The sequence below is a fragment of the Oncorhynchus gorbuscha genome, linkage group LG19 (genome assembly GCF_021184085.1).
Source record: "Oncorhynchus gorbuscha isolate QuinsamMale2020 ecotype Even-year linkage group LG19, OgorEven_v1.0, whole genome shotgun sequence".
Classification (NCBI taxonomy): domain Eukaryota; kingdom Metazoa; phylum Chordata; class Actinopteri; order Salmoniformes; family Salmonidae; genus Oncorhynchus; species Oncorhynchus gorbuscha.
The window spans coordinates 18121549-18137669 of record NC_060191.1 but is presented as its reverse complement, the minus strand read 5'-3'; the positions used below and the strand labels follow the sequence as shown (position 1 = coordinate 18137669).

Sequence of the window (16121 nt, the reverse complement as noted above, 5' to 3'; positions counted from 1 at the left end):
GATGTCCTAACCGACTTGCCAAAACTATAGTTTGTTAACAAGAAAATTGTGGAGTTGTTGGAAAACGAGTTTAATGACTCCAACCTAAGTGTATGTTAACTTCCGACTTCAACTGTAGGTGGTCACTACATTTACATTGGAATCAGGAAATATAAAAGAAATGAACCAAACAGAAACATTGCAAATGAACAATAACCACTCCATGAATAATAGAACAGAAGTCTAAAGCAAACACTGCGCCAGTGATATCACACCAATTTAGTCTAATTTGAGAGTTACTGTAGGCTATGTTATGGGGGATGTATATAATTCCAGGTGCTAGTGTTCACAGCTCATTAACCCAGTTGCATTAGACAGGAAGGGTGTATTCTTTCAAGGACGAAGCGAAGGATATTCCCTGTTGGGTTCAGAGCTCAGACAGGTGGGTAGAGCTTGAGGAGAATACACTAATGCTGCATGCCTTTCTCTCCGTGCACCACGTCAATGTAGACCACTGCTTTAAAACCTCAGTACTGAATAGCAGTTAACTCATTCTAAAAATACTTATAATTGACTGTTGTAATAGCACCCCCCCCCCCCCCCAAAAAAAAAAGAAATCCATGCAGCTTTAGTCAGACAGCTTCCAAATGGTTAAACACTGATTATAACAGTCAGAGGTCATCATCTTAACAAGCCTTTTGCTTATAATTTATAGAGCATGGCCCTGGAACTTCACTACTAAAGACTTACCATGAGAGTTAACTGCCGATCCTAATGAACTATGGGACCCTGGAAAGCAAGCGGGGATCGATTCTCTATTCTGCTTCCAAAATGGGCACTGTGCTTCCTTGAGGACTGTGTGACGTAAGGGTTTAATGAGACTACGTTTGAAGTTTGGGATGAAAGGCTTGTGCTCAGGGCCTCAGCAATGGGGGGGAGGACCAGATATCTATGCACACGAGACACTTGAAATACCCCCAGCAACAAACAACATGCTCGGTATTGGGGCAGCAGGTAGCCTAGTGGTTAGAGTGTTAGACTAGTAACCGGAAGGTTGCGAGACTGAATCCCCGAGCTGACATAGTAAAAATCTGTCGTCCTGCCTCTGAACAAGGCAGTTAACCCACTTTTCCTAGGCCGTCATTGAAAATAAGAATTTGTCCATAACTGACTTGCCTAGTTAAATAAAGGTAAAAAACAGAGCTGGGTTCTGCAAGTCCATTCTTTTATAACCATACGATTAGAACGTGAGGATAGTTTTGAAGCTATAGCAGGACGTTTCTCCATAACCTTCAGTGATCTTGGCCCGGTGTTCACTCCCTGAGTGTCCCAGCAGTGTTTTTGCCTCATGGCGTGTTTTGTTCTCTCCCTGCCCTGGGAATGCCTGGCCCTCATTTTGACTTCTGCACCATCCTGCTTCAGATTGAGGCTCTGTACTAGCCATGAAGTTGCAATCCCGATTCGCTCCAAATGACATTGATGAAACAGTTGGTTGCCAATGTCAACAATGTTCATAAACGACAACAGAGGTCATAAACAACGGTGTAACAAAGCCCTTTTTCTTTAACATTGGTACTTTACTCACCTACAGTAGATTGTGTATCCTATTTCCAGCAGGGCTTTAGTACAGCAAAATGAGAGATGATTGGGAGGGAGGTGATGGGGGAACATGTGGTAAAACATAAATATCCTATTGATCTCACACACACTGAATACTCACATCTGTCCTCTGCTACTCTGACCTATTTGTGAAATACTACCAGAAATTACAGGTCAATCTCTTCTCATGTCTCTTTCTCCCCATACCCCTAAAAGACGATGTACTACATCGCCCAGCCCATGTCCTTCTGCCTGTCCAAACAACAATATCCCTCCTTGAACCACTCTACGGTCATCTTAAAATAGTAAGAACGAGTGAGAGAGAAAATGCCAGAGATATACAGGGAAAGTAAAAGCAGAGAAGGCAGAGAAGGCAGGGTTGTTTATCAAATTGATTTTTTTTAAATAGAAACTTAAACATCTTGACATACATTTCACATACATTTGAACAAGAAAGTATGATATTGTGATCAGTAATGTAAACTATATTCAGTATCAGTGTCTCCTGACTAAACCTGCTGTATGTTAAACAGCTGCAGGGCTGCAGGATGTCTCACCTTTTCTCTCGGGAAGAACGATTTACCCCAGGGAAAGAACTGTTAATCAAGTCAATCTGCTTCCAGAGCCATGAAATAGGAATTGAGTTTGGGGTCCAAGTACTTAGACACAACTAGCTTTCAAACTAAAACAGTTTACATTCTCCTCTCTATTACCATCTTGTATGAGAAACAAAACAGTGGCTATTGGCTATGTTCGATAGTTACTCTTTTAAAAGGTAACATCGGTTGAGTATTGTATGTCCGTTTAGTGTAAGTAACTTGTACTGGGGCTTCTTGTAAAACCAAAGAGATTTATCCTCTAAAAAGAATCCAGGAAAAGGATGCAGTAAAATAAACAGTTCAACCCATAAAGCATCTGAAGGAAGAACTGTTATGACATGTGCCTGGTCTGGGTGGTGTCTGATCACAGTCAACACACACTCTCTCTTTCTCACACACACACACACACACACACACACACACACACACACACACACACACACACACACACACACACACACACACACACACACACACACACACACACACACACACACACACACACACACACACACACACACACACACACACACACACACACACACACAGTTTTGTTTTGCTATCCTTGTGGGGACCAAATAATTGATTCTCATCCCAAATCTTATTTTCCCTAAACTTAACCCTTAACCTAACCATACCACTAACCATAAACCTAAAACTAACCTTAACCGCAAACCCCTAACCCTAAAACTATACTTAACGCTAACCCTAACCCTAACCTTAATTCTGACCCTAACCCAAATTGTAACACTATCTCTAAACCTAAAATAGCATTTTTCCTCATGGAGCCAACAAGGATAGTTCAACAAAAACAAAACAACAAAAAACAAACAAACACACACACACGCACGCACGCACACACACACACACACACACACACACAGAGGGGTCTGGAAGTACTTGTCCAGCTGGGACATGGATAGTGCTCTCATCCCTGTAGATCAAACACATGCAAATTAATTATATTCCAATAGCCTCACCAGAGAGCATGCTGATTGGTGCGCTTTGTCTGATTGACTCCCTTATTATTTGAGTTTCATGTGTGTTTTATGAAAACTCACAGGACCTGTTCAAACGGGACTAATCTGATGCAGCATCAAAAGCACTATTATCTCTCTCATGTTGATGACTTTCCTGCCAACACAAAACGTTTTCCTGGAGTTGATGCCAACTGTATTTGACATTTATTCCCCAAATACAAATACAGAGGACAGAACATTGTATAAATGATACAATTCCTCCAATAATATTGAATGAGTGTACTGAGATGCACTCTGGAGATGGACGTGGATTATTGTCCTTGATTCTCTCGTCTAGACAGGTGGTTCTCAACCCGTGTATCACAGCACACTGGTGTGCCTCCAGGAACTCTCAGATGTGCCTCCAGGAACTCTCAGATGTGCCTCCAGGAACTCTCAGATGTGCCTCCAGGAACTCTCGGATGTGCCTTGAAACCTTCCCTAATATTGAAAAAAATGTAACAGTCAATTATAGGCTAAACATGACATGTGGAATGCACATGGGATTTTGACTTAGGAGCACTAGTGCCAGTCAGATAATATATGAAATGGGACCTGTATCCTAACTTGTTTCTCAGGCTGTTTGAGGGGTGCGCATCACAAGCAAAGTCATTTGTATAATTTTGCTTCATCTGGGAAAAACATTAGCACAGGCAAGTCTGATATTTATTATGGCTGTGTGCTTAGGTTTACCACAGCCTCTGCCATAAAAATAAACGGAGCATGGCTTTATGTCCGTGGTTGCACATTTGCCATGCAGAAAACCGCTCATCTGTAGCCCAAACCATTCTAATCTAAATTAACCATCATAAGAAAGGAATTATCAAAACTACAAAAATATTTCAAATAAACCCTATTTAACCTACATATATATTAATAGATTTATGTTTTTATGTCACAGAAAATAGATGATTTGCAGTATGGCTCAGATGAGATGCAAGTCATTACCACTAAATAAATTAAAAGGGAAATTTTAGGTGTGCCAAAGAATTTTACATCCCATCAATGTGTGATAAGGTTTAAAAAAAGGTTGGGAACCACTGGTCTAGACAAATAAGTAGGCCAGAGGTCCCTTGTGGTAAAATAAGGTGTCATAATGAAAATATAAAAAATGCGTTCTGCCAAGTGAGAACTACTGCTGTGAACTACCACTATTTTGTTTGTTTGGCCAGAAATGGTAGGGAAATGGTTCACTATACATCCATTTTCTTCTGCATCTTATCTCAAAATGGCTGCCATACCATGTAGATTTACAATATGCATGCAATCCACTTAATGAAAACATTAATCACTACTTCAGTGCTGTATGCCCAATGTCTCAGACTGCTAATTAATATTTAGACTGTCCTCATATGTGGACCGGCCCATAATGCATTGACATCTGTGCAGGTTGGCCATAACATCAGGGCCAAGAGATAAGGTGCTGGCCCAGTTGCCCAATAGCCATGTAATGGAATCTGACTGTCAGGAGTAAAAACAATACTTTCTTGAGAATGGTTGGGGAAAGCATTGTATCTGAGGTCTGGAACAGGCTGAAAAGCCTATGGTCTGGAAATCTTTTTCCTACATGCTTAAATACAGTATAATCCATATGTATGTACAGTATATCATTTACAGTATTTATAGGTGACTGCAGGGGAGAAATGTGGGAAAAATTTGTTTTAGTGCTACATGGAGAAAATATTATACTCTGAAAGCAAGTTGTATTGTGTTGTACTGTGCTTTCAACCCTTTAAAAGCACAACAAAGTTCAAATGGGAATACAAGGGTAGATATTTTGTGTTTTCATTTATACAACAACTTAATGTGTTATCAATGTGCTTCACATACTAGCACAACCAAATGACCTGGATTGCAATTGAGATTATTTAAGTACATGGTGCAAGTGGTCAGAGCTGTTTGAGATTCTGAACAGATTATTATAGCAATTGTGAAGATCTCCACAGACCTGAATCCAATATGTATTATTATCAAAATTCCATTTGAAATCAACCACAGCTTGAAACACTAGGCACAACACATGTTGTCAATTTTTTGTTTAAACAACAGCGGTTGATGACTTCCCAAATGCTATACAGGCCTCAATATTATCACTGATGTTCTATAATTGATAAAGTATGGTCACATTTCATTTGCTCTGTTAAACCTACCTTTTGGAATGACTTTGATAGCAACAGTGAATCTATTAAGTGGCGATTTATCAACAAGCATTCTCATGATAGCACATTGGTAATAGTCAGTGACAAATATCAGAGCTAAGAAGGGCTTGGTAAAAATAAACTTGGATGGGAGCCCAAAATGATAGCTGTAGATAGAGCAACTCTCCAGTAGCAGGTTATGCCCAGCCTATTGTTTATTTTCTTAAAGTGGTTATTATGTTGATGACCTGACATCGTTTCAAAAGGTACATAATCAACATCTTTTTTTTTTCTATGTTGAAAATTGGTTACCATGATAACATAATCCTGTTGTGGACATTTCAAACCTTTTACCCTCAACCAACAATTTATTTTTGATTACTTTTTTCAAATCCAATGTATTTTCCACATAATTTGTCAACGTATTATAACGTATCTATTTTTGAACAAGGTTGATTTCACCAGTTTGCGCCCTGTGGATTGTCAGTCACGACCTCTCCTCTTACCAACAAAATCACTTACACTGGCACACCATTTTCCTGACATCACACTTTAAGTGCCATTTGGGAATACATGGGCTGTGTCAAAGCACAACTCCACATCTCATCTGTAAATGAGCTGGATGATCTCTCTGCATTTGACACAATAGAAAGACTGAAGGGAGGGAAGGAGAGAGTACTTGAACTCCTGTGGTGATAGAAGCAGAAGTACCTGACCGTTCTTTCCACAGGTGGGCAAAACTTGGAAAAGTCTCGCCACTAAACTTGGAGCTCTGCTGAGAGAGTTTGTCATATTTGGCTTTTGAATTATGTTTTGCCACTAAAAATCATAAAACACTGACAACTAAAATGTTGTTATGCTGATTAATAGGGGGGGGGGGGGTAACCCCAGAAGGTTATTTGAGGAACCATTAAAAGGAGTTTCTTTGAAGAAGGCTTTTAAAGGGTTATTTTAAGAACTAATAGAGGTTCCCCACAGTTTCAATTTGAAGAACCCCTAAAAGTTCTTAACCTTTTCTTTTTAGAGCGCGATTATATTTCCTAGAACCGCCAAGGTTAGGGTCTGCTGCAGCAGTGCATGTTTTAACCAGTTCAGGATATTCATGTGTGTGTGCTCTGCATACAGGCTGTCGTGACTCAGAGACTCCTCCTCCCAGAGCCCTTTTGGTGTTTCACTGTGACCCTGCAGGAAACAGAGACAGGGGTGAAGGCAGATCTGCTCTCCAATGAAAATTATGTTGTGTTGTTCGATACACCACAACATACTGCATCTTTCAATAAATGTTTTAATATCAAAACACAATATAATTCAGTTTATACTGTACATCTTGTCTATGTGACACATACAGAGGAGACAGAACATGCAATAGTTGTCAGAACACAACACTGAAAAAGGTTAGCCATGAAAGTTGTCCCCTCATCATCCTTTAGATATGTCCTATACATTGTACACATTGTCATATTCTGATGATGTTCTTAAAGCTGAAATCCTTAAAATGGTGAAACAACCACGTCAGTTTGCACAGTTTTTACCCCTCTGACATCATTGCACGTGTGATAAAAGAGCACAGTATGAACCTATTTACCATGCTTCGCGACGCTCCTCAGCTCGGAAACAAAAATAATAACTGTGGTGGGGCAGCCAGTGGTGTTTCCCCCTAATGCGGATTCCATCTTTAACCCAATTGACTTAACTTTTCCATAGCTTTTTCTCCACAGCCGCTCGTGCTCAATCTTCCACACTACCACCAGAGCTCACCCCCTCCACTACTCCGTGTGCTGGCCCTCTCCCTCCCTTTCAGCCTCAGCATCTCCATCACACTCCTGGCATAAACATCCCTCAGGTTCACCCCTCTTCCCCTTGCTGCCCCACCCACCTCCGAGTCACCCAGCGAACCCCGTGCCAGCCTCTTGAGGGCCTCCCCGTGCCGCAGCGCCGCCTCCTTCATCTTGAGAGTGAAGTAGCAGGCAGAGAAGCGGTCGTTGATGATAGCGATGGGCAGTGCCAAGATCAGGATGCCAGACAAGATGCAGAGAAAGGCCAGCACCTTGCCCAGGGTGGTGTCGGGGCGGATGTCTCCGTAGCCCACCGTGGTCATGGAGGTGGTGGCCCACCACCAGGCACAGGGCACGCTGCTGAAGGCGGTGCCGGGGATGTCATGCTCCAGGGCGAACTCCACCGTGGCGAAGATGGAGATGCCCACGGAGAGGAAGAGGAGCAAGAGACCCACCTCCTCGTAGCACTGGGTGATGGTTAGGCCCAGGGACTTGAGGCCTGGGAGATACAGGGATACAGAGGGCTGGGGTAAATTATACATCAGTTCAGGAGATTAAATGACAGATGACTTATTCAGGTCGTACACCTGAAAGTGCATTGTCTAACGTCAGAGTCTTACGGCTGTCTGCACTGATGCATTAGAATGATGCCATCTGTTGGAAGAGCATCCTGAAAAGTGTATACTCTTTGATGGTACGCAAATCTTAAGAGTGTGGCAGGTGCACACTTTCAAGTGTAGAATAATTAACTGAATAATAAACTCTTAACCTTTTCACTTGCCTAACATGAAGGTACTATACTGCATCTATTCAAATTATACACTGTATTCCACAAACAGCTAATGTAAACAATGATGATGTGCGAAACTCATGACTGACAATTTAGTGGGGAATATTTAACAGCAAGCTGGCAGTTAAAATAGGTGCAAAACTCAAAATATGCACAACTGCGCAGTTGGTAGGACTATTCACTCGGATATTGCTTGTAAGCTCTCCAAACTCTTCATGTAGAAAATAAATATTTGGTGAAGTTTGCCAAGTAAGTATACTTTTTAATGTTATTTTTTTGTGTACTGAAACACTATATGGGATCAAAATGAGACCTAGATAGTACATTTGGTTCTTTGGAAGTTGTCTATAAACCAAACAGTAAAGCAAACACATCTTTGTTTAGAAAATGATACAGTTATCGGGATGCACCTTTGTTCAGGATATTGTCAGACAGACATATTGTCACACACACACACACACATGGCAAGAACACGCCTGCCTTTATATATTCAAGTAATTTTAGTCAGACCATGGGACTTAAAACTGAGCAAATGTCATAGACTCCTCAGGGATATCAAGATATCCCAGCATGTAGACAAAGTGGAGAACATGCCCTGTAAATCTGCACTTTTCCCCTAAAATAATCTGTTTTATTAACAGCCATCACCCAGAGTGAGAAATCTATTTCTCTCTTTTCCTGACGCAACATGACATACTTACCAATTTGTTGAAGTAGCATACTAGAGGGAATATGGTACAATTGCAGTCAACAAAGATTTGTAATATATCCCATAATTCTAGAAAAGTGTAATGATGGCCTAGTGTGTCAGTGCATCCTAGATCAAAGACAAAGTTGACCTCTCATCGCCTTTTCTTTTTTCTTCATTGAAAAGGACAAGATGTGACATGCTGGCTCTGTATCTGTCACAGTCTCTGGTCTACTTCCTCCTCTCTTATCTTCTCTTTTGGTGTGGTAACATCATCTCCCTTCATTCTGCATGGCCTCACAGCCTACATCCCAAACCAAGGCTCTCATCCCTCGCCAAAATCAGCAACATCCAAGCCATTCACGTGCACGGATGTAAAAGTACACAGACACACACAAATGGACTCAGGAACATTCATCTGTCAGGCCCCCTTCCCTCAATCTCCTGAGGAAATATGAATGAATATCTTTTCTCCTTCTCCTAGCCCGTCTCATTCCCTTCCTCACTCTTGCTATTTAGTTCTATCCCAGGCTTTCTATTACCCTGAAAAATCTTACAACTCCAAGAGACTTCACAGTATAATCTCTCCTGGGTCAGAAGCTAGTTTAATCACAGAAAAACTAAGAATTGGATTACAACCTCATATATATCACATTGAAGTCGGAAGTTTACATACACCTTAGCCAAATGCATTTAAACTCAGTTTCACAATTCTTGACATTTAATCCTAGTAAAAATTCCCTCTCTTAGGATCACCACTTTATTTTAAGAGTGTGAAATGTCAGAATAATAGTGAAGATAATTATTTATTTCAGCTTTGTGTCTTTCACATTCCCAGTGGGTCAGAAGTTTATACATACTCAATTAGTATTTCGTAGCATTGCTTTTAAATTGTTTAAACTTGGGTCAAATGTTTCAGGTAGCCTTCCACAAGCTTGCCTTAATAAATTGGGTGCATTTTGTCCCATTCCTCCTGACAGAGCTGGTGTAACTGAGTCAGGTTTGTAGGCCTCCTTGCTCGCACATGCTTTTTTAGCTCTGTCCACACATTTTCTATAGGATTGAGGTCAGGGCTTTGTGATGGCCACTCCAATATCTTGACTTTCTTGTCCTTAAGCCATTTTGCCACAACTTTGGAAATATGCTTGGGGTCATTGTCCATTTGGAAGACCAATTTGCGACTCAGCTTTAACTTCCTGACTGATGTCTTGAGATGTTACTTCAAAACATCCACATAATTTCCTCTCCTCATGATGCCATCTATTTTGTGAAGTGCACCAGTCCCTCCTGCAGCAAAGCACCCCCACAACATGATGCTTCCACCCCCGTGCTTCACGGTTGGGATGGTGTTCTTCAGCTTGCAAGCCTCCCCCTTTTTCCCCCAAGCATTGCGATGGTCACTATGGCCAAACAGTTATATTTTTGTTTCATCAGACCAGAGGACATTTTTCCAAAAAGTACGATCTTTGTACCAATGTGCAGTTGCAAACCGTAGTCTGGCTTTTTAAAATGGTGGTTTTGGAGCAGTGGCATCTTCCTTGCACCAAATGACGTCTGTCTGGTCCCATGGTGTTTATACTTGCGTACTATTGTTTGTATACCTTCAGGCATTTGGAAATTGCTCCCAAGGATGAATCAGACCTGTGGAGGTCCATTTTTTTCTTTGGCTGATTTCTTTTGATTTTCCTATGATGTCAAGCAAAGAGGCACCGAGTTTGAAAGTAGGACTTGAAATAAATCCACAGGTAAACTCCATCAAAGGTCTCTTATTATTGGTGTCATTTAGTAGTGGTTTCTTTGCAGCAATTCGACCATGAAGGCCCTATTCACGCAGTCTCCTCTGAACAGTTGATGTTGAGATGTGTCTGTTACTTGAACTCTGTGTTATTTGGGCTGCAATTTCTGAGGCTGGTAGCTATAATTAACTTATCCTCTGCAGTAGAGGTAACTCTGCGTCTTCCTTTCCTGTGGCGGTCCTCCATCATAGCGCTTGATGGTTTTTGCAAGTGCACTTGAAGTTTTGAACTTTTCCGGATTGACTGACCTTCATGTCTTAAAGTAATGATGGACTGTCATTTTTCTTTGCTTATTTGAGCTGTTTTTGCCATAATATGGACTTGGTCAATATTATTCTACAATGTAGTCAATAGTAAAAAAGAAAAGAAAATCCCTGGAATGAGTAGGTGTGTCCAAACGTTTGACTGGTACTGTGTATATAATTTAATATGCTTTTATTATTTTCCCCCACCACCCCTCTCCTAATTGGAGTAAAATAATAGAAGACAATACGTAGGCTTCCACTTCCAGCTTAAGACACACTACTTACATTTCACGGACAGTACATTCTACATTAGTTATCTTTTGTTTGTTTTTTTGTCGCAGCCTTCAGCTACCCTCAACCCCTCCCATCCATCTCTGAAGACCACCCAGTTCTGATTTCTAGCTGCCATGTATTTTTTCCACTGTGCTGTTTCACAAAAGTTCTGACTCTTTCTATTCTTATAGTTTCAGATTCTTCAGATTTTTTGGCCTTCAGACTACAATGACACTGTTGTACACGTAACACCAGCCATCTTGTCTGACTACCCCGCTGTACTTTCTACACACATCTACAAATCACCTAATGAGTTGCTGGAAGAAAGAAATAAGTGATCTATCCTTTAAAAATAATGATGTATCTCAACTGGATTGCTACCTTCAAAATCAACTTTGAGATCCTGGACTATTGCAGCTTGGCGTGACAAATGATAGGTAACGGCATCAGGTTTAGGAATCATGACAGGATTAAAATGGCTGCGTATACTGTATGTTTGGATAGACGACTACATTACCTGTGGAGTGGCGTCCTAGTTTGAGCATGCGGAGGGACCTCATGAGCCTGAGCACCTGCACCACGCGGCCCATGTTCTCCAGCTCAGTAGAGCCACCGTGCAGACTCTCGACTGCCAGAGTGACATAGAAGGGCAGGATGGCTAGCAGGTCGATCACATTGGGAATGCTACGGCTGAAGCGGCACTTGTCGCGCACGGAGACAAAGCGCAACACCAGCTCGCCGGTGAACCACACCACGCACACATATTCCAGTGCGTCCACGAAGAAAGGTGTACCCCCGTCATTGCCCCCGCTCTCGTCACCGATCCCGTTCCCACCCACATTCCCCAGGTCCAGCGAGATGAGCACAATGTTGACAATGGACACCGCCACGAAGATGATGGACAGTGTGCCGAAGGCGCGTGCCGCTCGTGAAGACTCTGGCTTCTCCAGCAGGTCCCACAGGCTCCGCCGGAGATCTGGGCACGCGGCACCGTTGAAGTCTTCGTCCTGGCTTTCGTCAGCCTCAGCCTCGTTCCGCACGTCCAGGCTCTCCTTGAGCTCCTTGCGGCGGTAGTAGCGTTCCCGGCAGCAGGGATCGATGCAGAGCTCGTCGATGCCCCAGTACTCAATCTCCTGGAGGAAGGAGAACACGCAGAGCTCCTCCCTGACATGCAGGTGGCCTGTGCGGTAGAAGTTTATCACATACTGGAAGGTCTGTGAGCTGCGGTCGAAGAAGAACTCATTCTCCAGCAAGTCAGCATCATCACAGAGCTCCAGGGCAGAGTCCCGTGTGGACAGGGCCAGCTTGCCCAGACGGGTTTCTGGGTGAGATGCCAGCAGCTCCTGGGAGAGAACGTAGCGGCTGCCTCCCACGTTGATGGTGAAGACATCCAGTGGGTCGCCACAGACAGGAGGGGGCTCGCTGTAGAAGACGCTAGAGTCTATGGACAGGAGGGAGGTCCTGTCCCTGGAGAACTCAGCTGGGCTGGATGAGCTGCTCATCATGGCGGCCACAGGGCTGCCTGGGGTGGAGGGGAAAACCTGAAGTGGGACTAGGAGTGCAGTTGGGTATCAAGGAAAAGGTCAACAATGAGGTCAACATTTGTTTAGGTTCAAAATAGTGACTGGCACCAAATCCAATTAAGACCACCTAGAGAACAGCTAACATGTAAGGTAGAATGTTCATACTAATTCCAAGAGGAATTCTCTACTCGGTCCCTGCTTGTTCCATCCCCTGTGTAGCCTATTAGCCATGTGGCAAGGGAATACATTGTACAGCTTGGCTAGAAGCAGCCATTAGTTATCCCTAATCCTCAGTTAAACTCCCTCTGCTCCCTGAATGAAGGAATCCACATTTCCTTGGCTGCTCCTACCAAGAGCATCGTGTCAGACATCAGATGGGGGGGAGAGAGCGAGAGTGAGAGAGAAAGAGGGGAAGACAGGGAAAGAGCCTCTGGCCGTGTCCTGCTTCTTAAAGCTCTTTGTGGAGATTTAAATATTTTAGCTGGCCTACCTAATTAATAGAATTAATGTTCCTATTCCTGTAATCATTAATTTCCTTTGTTAAGTTTATCTGCTATCTAACAACGTCATGGTGTTAATTTTAAGTCTCACATATTTAAAAGTTACATCCTGAAAAATGGATCAGAGCAGTTGATCTGTTGGCAAGAACATAGACACTGTAAAATGTGCTCACCTGTCATGATTGAAACAAACTACCATATACTGAAAACATGCCCTTTGTGTAAAAGTGGTGAAAGATGAGGATTTTCCTACATTTTAAGTGAGAGGAGGACGATAATGCCTAAGCTACACCAATTGATTTAAAAACAATAACAAATCCAAAAGGGGCTAAATGTAAATTGCTATTTAAACCAAAAGCTTAATGTTCCTACCAAACAAGGTTATGGGTATGGAGATATTCTGGTTGTGTTTACTCTACATGTTTCTAATGTCTCTAAATGGCTGTGTGAATTCAGAAGTTTACATAAACTAGTTAATGACTCAACCTAAGTGTTTCAACCACTCAGCAAATTTCTTGTTAACGAGCTATAGTTTTGGCAAGTCGGTTAGGACATCTACTTTGTGCATTACACAAGTAATTTTTCCAACAATTGTTTACAGACAGATTATTTCACTTAGTTCACTGTATCACAATTCCAATGGGTCAGAAAATTACATACACTAAGTTGACTGTGCCTTTAAACAGCTTGGAAAATTCCAGAAAATTATGCCATGGCTTTAGAAGCTTCTGATAGGCTAATTGACATCATTTGAGTCAATTGGAGGTGTACCTGTGGATGCATTTCAAGGCCTAACTTCAAACTCGGTGCCTCTTTGCTTGACATCATGGGAAAATCAAAAGAATACAGCCAAGACCTCAGAAAAAAAATTGTAGACCTCCACAAGTCTGGTTTATCCTTGGGAGCAATTTCCAAGCGCCTGAAGGTACCACGTTCATCTGTACAAACAATAGTATGCAGGTATAAACACCATGGGACCACGCAGCTGTCATACCGCTCAGGAAGGAGACGCGTTCCGTCTCCAAGAGGTGAAGGTACTTGTGGGAAAAGTGCAAATCAATCCCAAAACAAGAGCAAAGGACCTTGTGAAGATTCTGGAGGAAATAGGTACGAAAGTATCTATATCCACAGTAAAACGAGTCCTATATTGACATATTTTACCTTTATTTATTTAACTATTTTCAATGACGGCCTAGGAACAGTGGGTTAACTGCCTGTTCAGGGGCAGAACGACAGAGTTGTACCTTGTCAGCTCGGGGGTTTTGAACTTGCAACCATTTCAGTTTACAAGTCCTACGCTCTAACCACTAGGCTACCCTGCCACCCCATAACCTGAAAGGCCGCTCAGCAAGGAAGACGCCACTGCTCCAAAACCTCAATAAAAAAGACAGACTACGGTTTGCTGCACATGGGGACAAAGATCATACTTTTTTGAGAAATGTCCTCTGGTTTGATGAAACAAAAAATAGAACTGTTTGACCATAATGACCTTCGTTATGTTTGGAGGAAAAAGGGGGATGCTGCAAGCTGAAGAACACCATCCCAACCGTGAAGCTCTGGGGTGGCAGCATCATGTTCAGGGGGTGCTTTGCTGCAGGAGGGACTGGTGCACTTCACAAAATAGATGGAATCATGAAGTAGGAAAATGTGGCTAAATTGAAGCAACATCTCAAGACATCAGTCAGGAAGTTAAAGCTTGGTCACAAATGGGCCTTCCACATGGACAATGACCCCAAGCATATTTCCAAAGTTGTGGCAAAATGGCTTAAGGACAAGAAAGTCAAGGTATTGGAGTGGCCATCACAATGCCCTGACCTCAATCCTATAGAAAATGTGTGGGCATTGAAAAAGCGTGTGCGAGCAAGGAGGCCTACAAACCTGACTCAGTTACACCAGCTCTGTCAGGAGGAATGGGCCAAAATTCACCCAGTTTATTGTGGGAAGCTTGTGGAAGGTTACCCGAAACGTTTGACCCAAGTTAAACAATTTAAAGGCAATGCTACCAAATACTAATTGAGTGTATGTAAGCGTCTGACCCACTGGGAACGTGATGAAATAAATCAAATCTGAAATAAATAATTCTCTCTACTATTATTCTGACATTTCACATTCTTAAAATAAAGTGGTGATCCTAACTGACCTAAAACAGGGCATTTTTTACTAGGATTAAATGTCAGGAATTGTGAAAAACTGAGTTTAAATGTATTTGGCTAAGGTGTATGTAAACTTCCGACTTCAACTGATTTTATGAGTTAAGAAAAGAAGACTGTAGAATTGAGTAAATTGGATTTTCATGCAGGCAATCACATGAATGAATTAGTCAATCAATGGTCATTGCAGAAGATATTTGATGAGCATAAATGCAGAATAAATGGGGGCGTCTAGACATTGTAAACTGGCATCCTATTACACAATAAATACATAACAATATATTACTGGCACAACATCATAATGAAAACGAAATGTATTCAGTGTTTTAATTTCACTCGCAAATAAAATAACTACCTACATTTTGTAAGCCTAGGAGGTGAGCAGTTTGGATTATGTAATAACAGAGCAACACACGTGTTTCGAATGAAAAATAGCTGTAGATATTCTGGTTATTATATGAATCATGAATAAATATACAAGTTGCTGTCAAATATTTATTAGATTGAAATAAATTATTAATATGTTTTGCATTAAATTGTTTTGTTGTCAGAGATAGTAGGTTAGTGGAATGAACCATCTCTGAAAGATTAGCCTGTACTGTACCAAGTGGACAACAAAACTACAGTAATAGCCACGAAACTAGCCCAAATAATATAACTTAGCCAATTTAACATAATTGGTCTTACCTGGCTATATATTGAGAGTTTCCCGCTTGATAAAAGGGATAGTTGAGTTTTCCATCCTCTCCATTAGCCAAGTTCCTTTTAATATTCTGCGTAAAACAGCCAGTAATGTGTTATGACACTAATGCTAATCATGGTTATTATCTTCTTGCGAGCATAAGTGAAAAAGAGCTCCAGTTATTCGAAGAAAACATGACAACTCAGTGCGTTTCAGACAGCTCTAAGACCTCAGATGCGCACAGCACCGTGCACGAGACCCTCTTGACTCTGTCCTTGCTCTCTTGGATCCTTTGGACGTCACTACCCCGTTAAAGTTTAAATAAAAAATGGTTAGGGTTAATGGTTGGGGATAAAGTTATGGTA

At 41.8% G+C, this 16121-nt stretch overlaps 1 protein-coding gene across 1 annotated transcript; it reads right to left on the bottom strand.

The window, feature by feature from the left end:
* Positions 1–6602: 6602 nt before the first annotated feature.
* Positions 6603–16121, bottom strand: LOC124006313 (potassium voltage-gated channel subfamily V member 1-like). The gene is made up of 3 exons (XM_046316260.1): positions 15762–16121; positions 11419–12453; positions 6603–7608 (listed from the first exon to the last, which is right to left on the bottom strand). Exons 2-3 carry the CDS (start codon positions 12404–12406, stop codon positions 7076–7078), a joined length of 1521 nt encoding a protein of 506 aa, XP_046172216.1. The 5' UTR covers positions 12407–12453; positions 15762–16121; the 3' UTR covers positions 6603–7075.

Coding starts and splice junctions, on each gene's coding strand:
- LOC124006313 (XM_046316260.1), bottom strand. CDS start 12,406: ATGATGAGCAGCTCATCCAGCCCAGCTGAGTTCTCCAGGGACAGGACC. Junction 7,609..11,418: donor ACTAGGACGCCACTCCACAG/GTAATGTAGTCG, acceptor TGTATCTCCCAG/GCCTCAAGTCCCTGGGCCTA.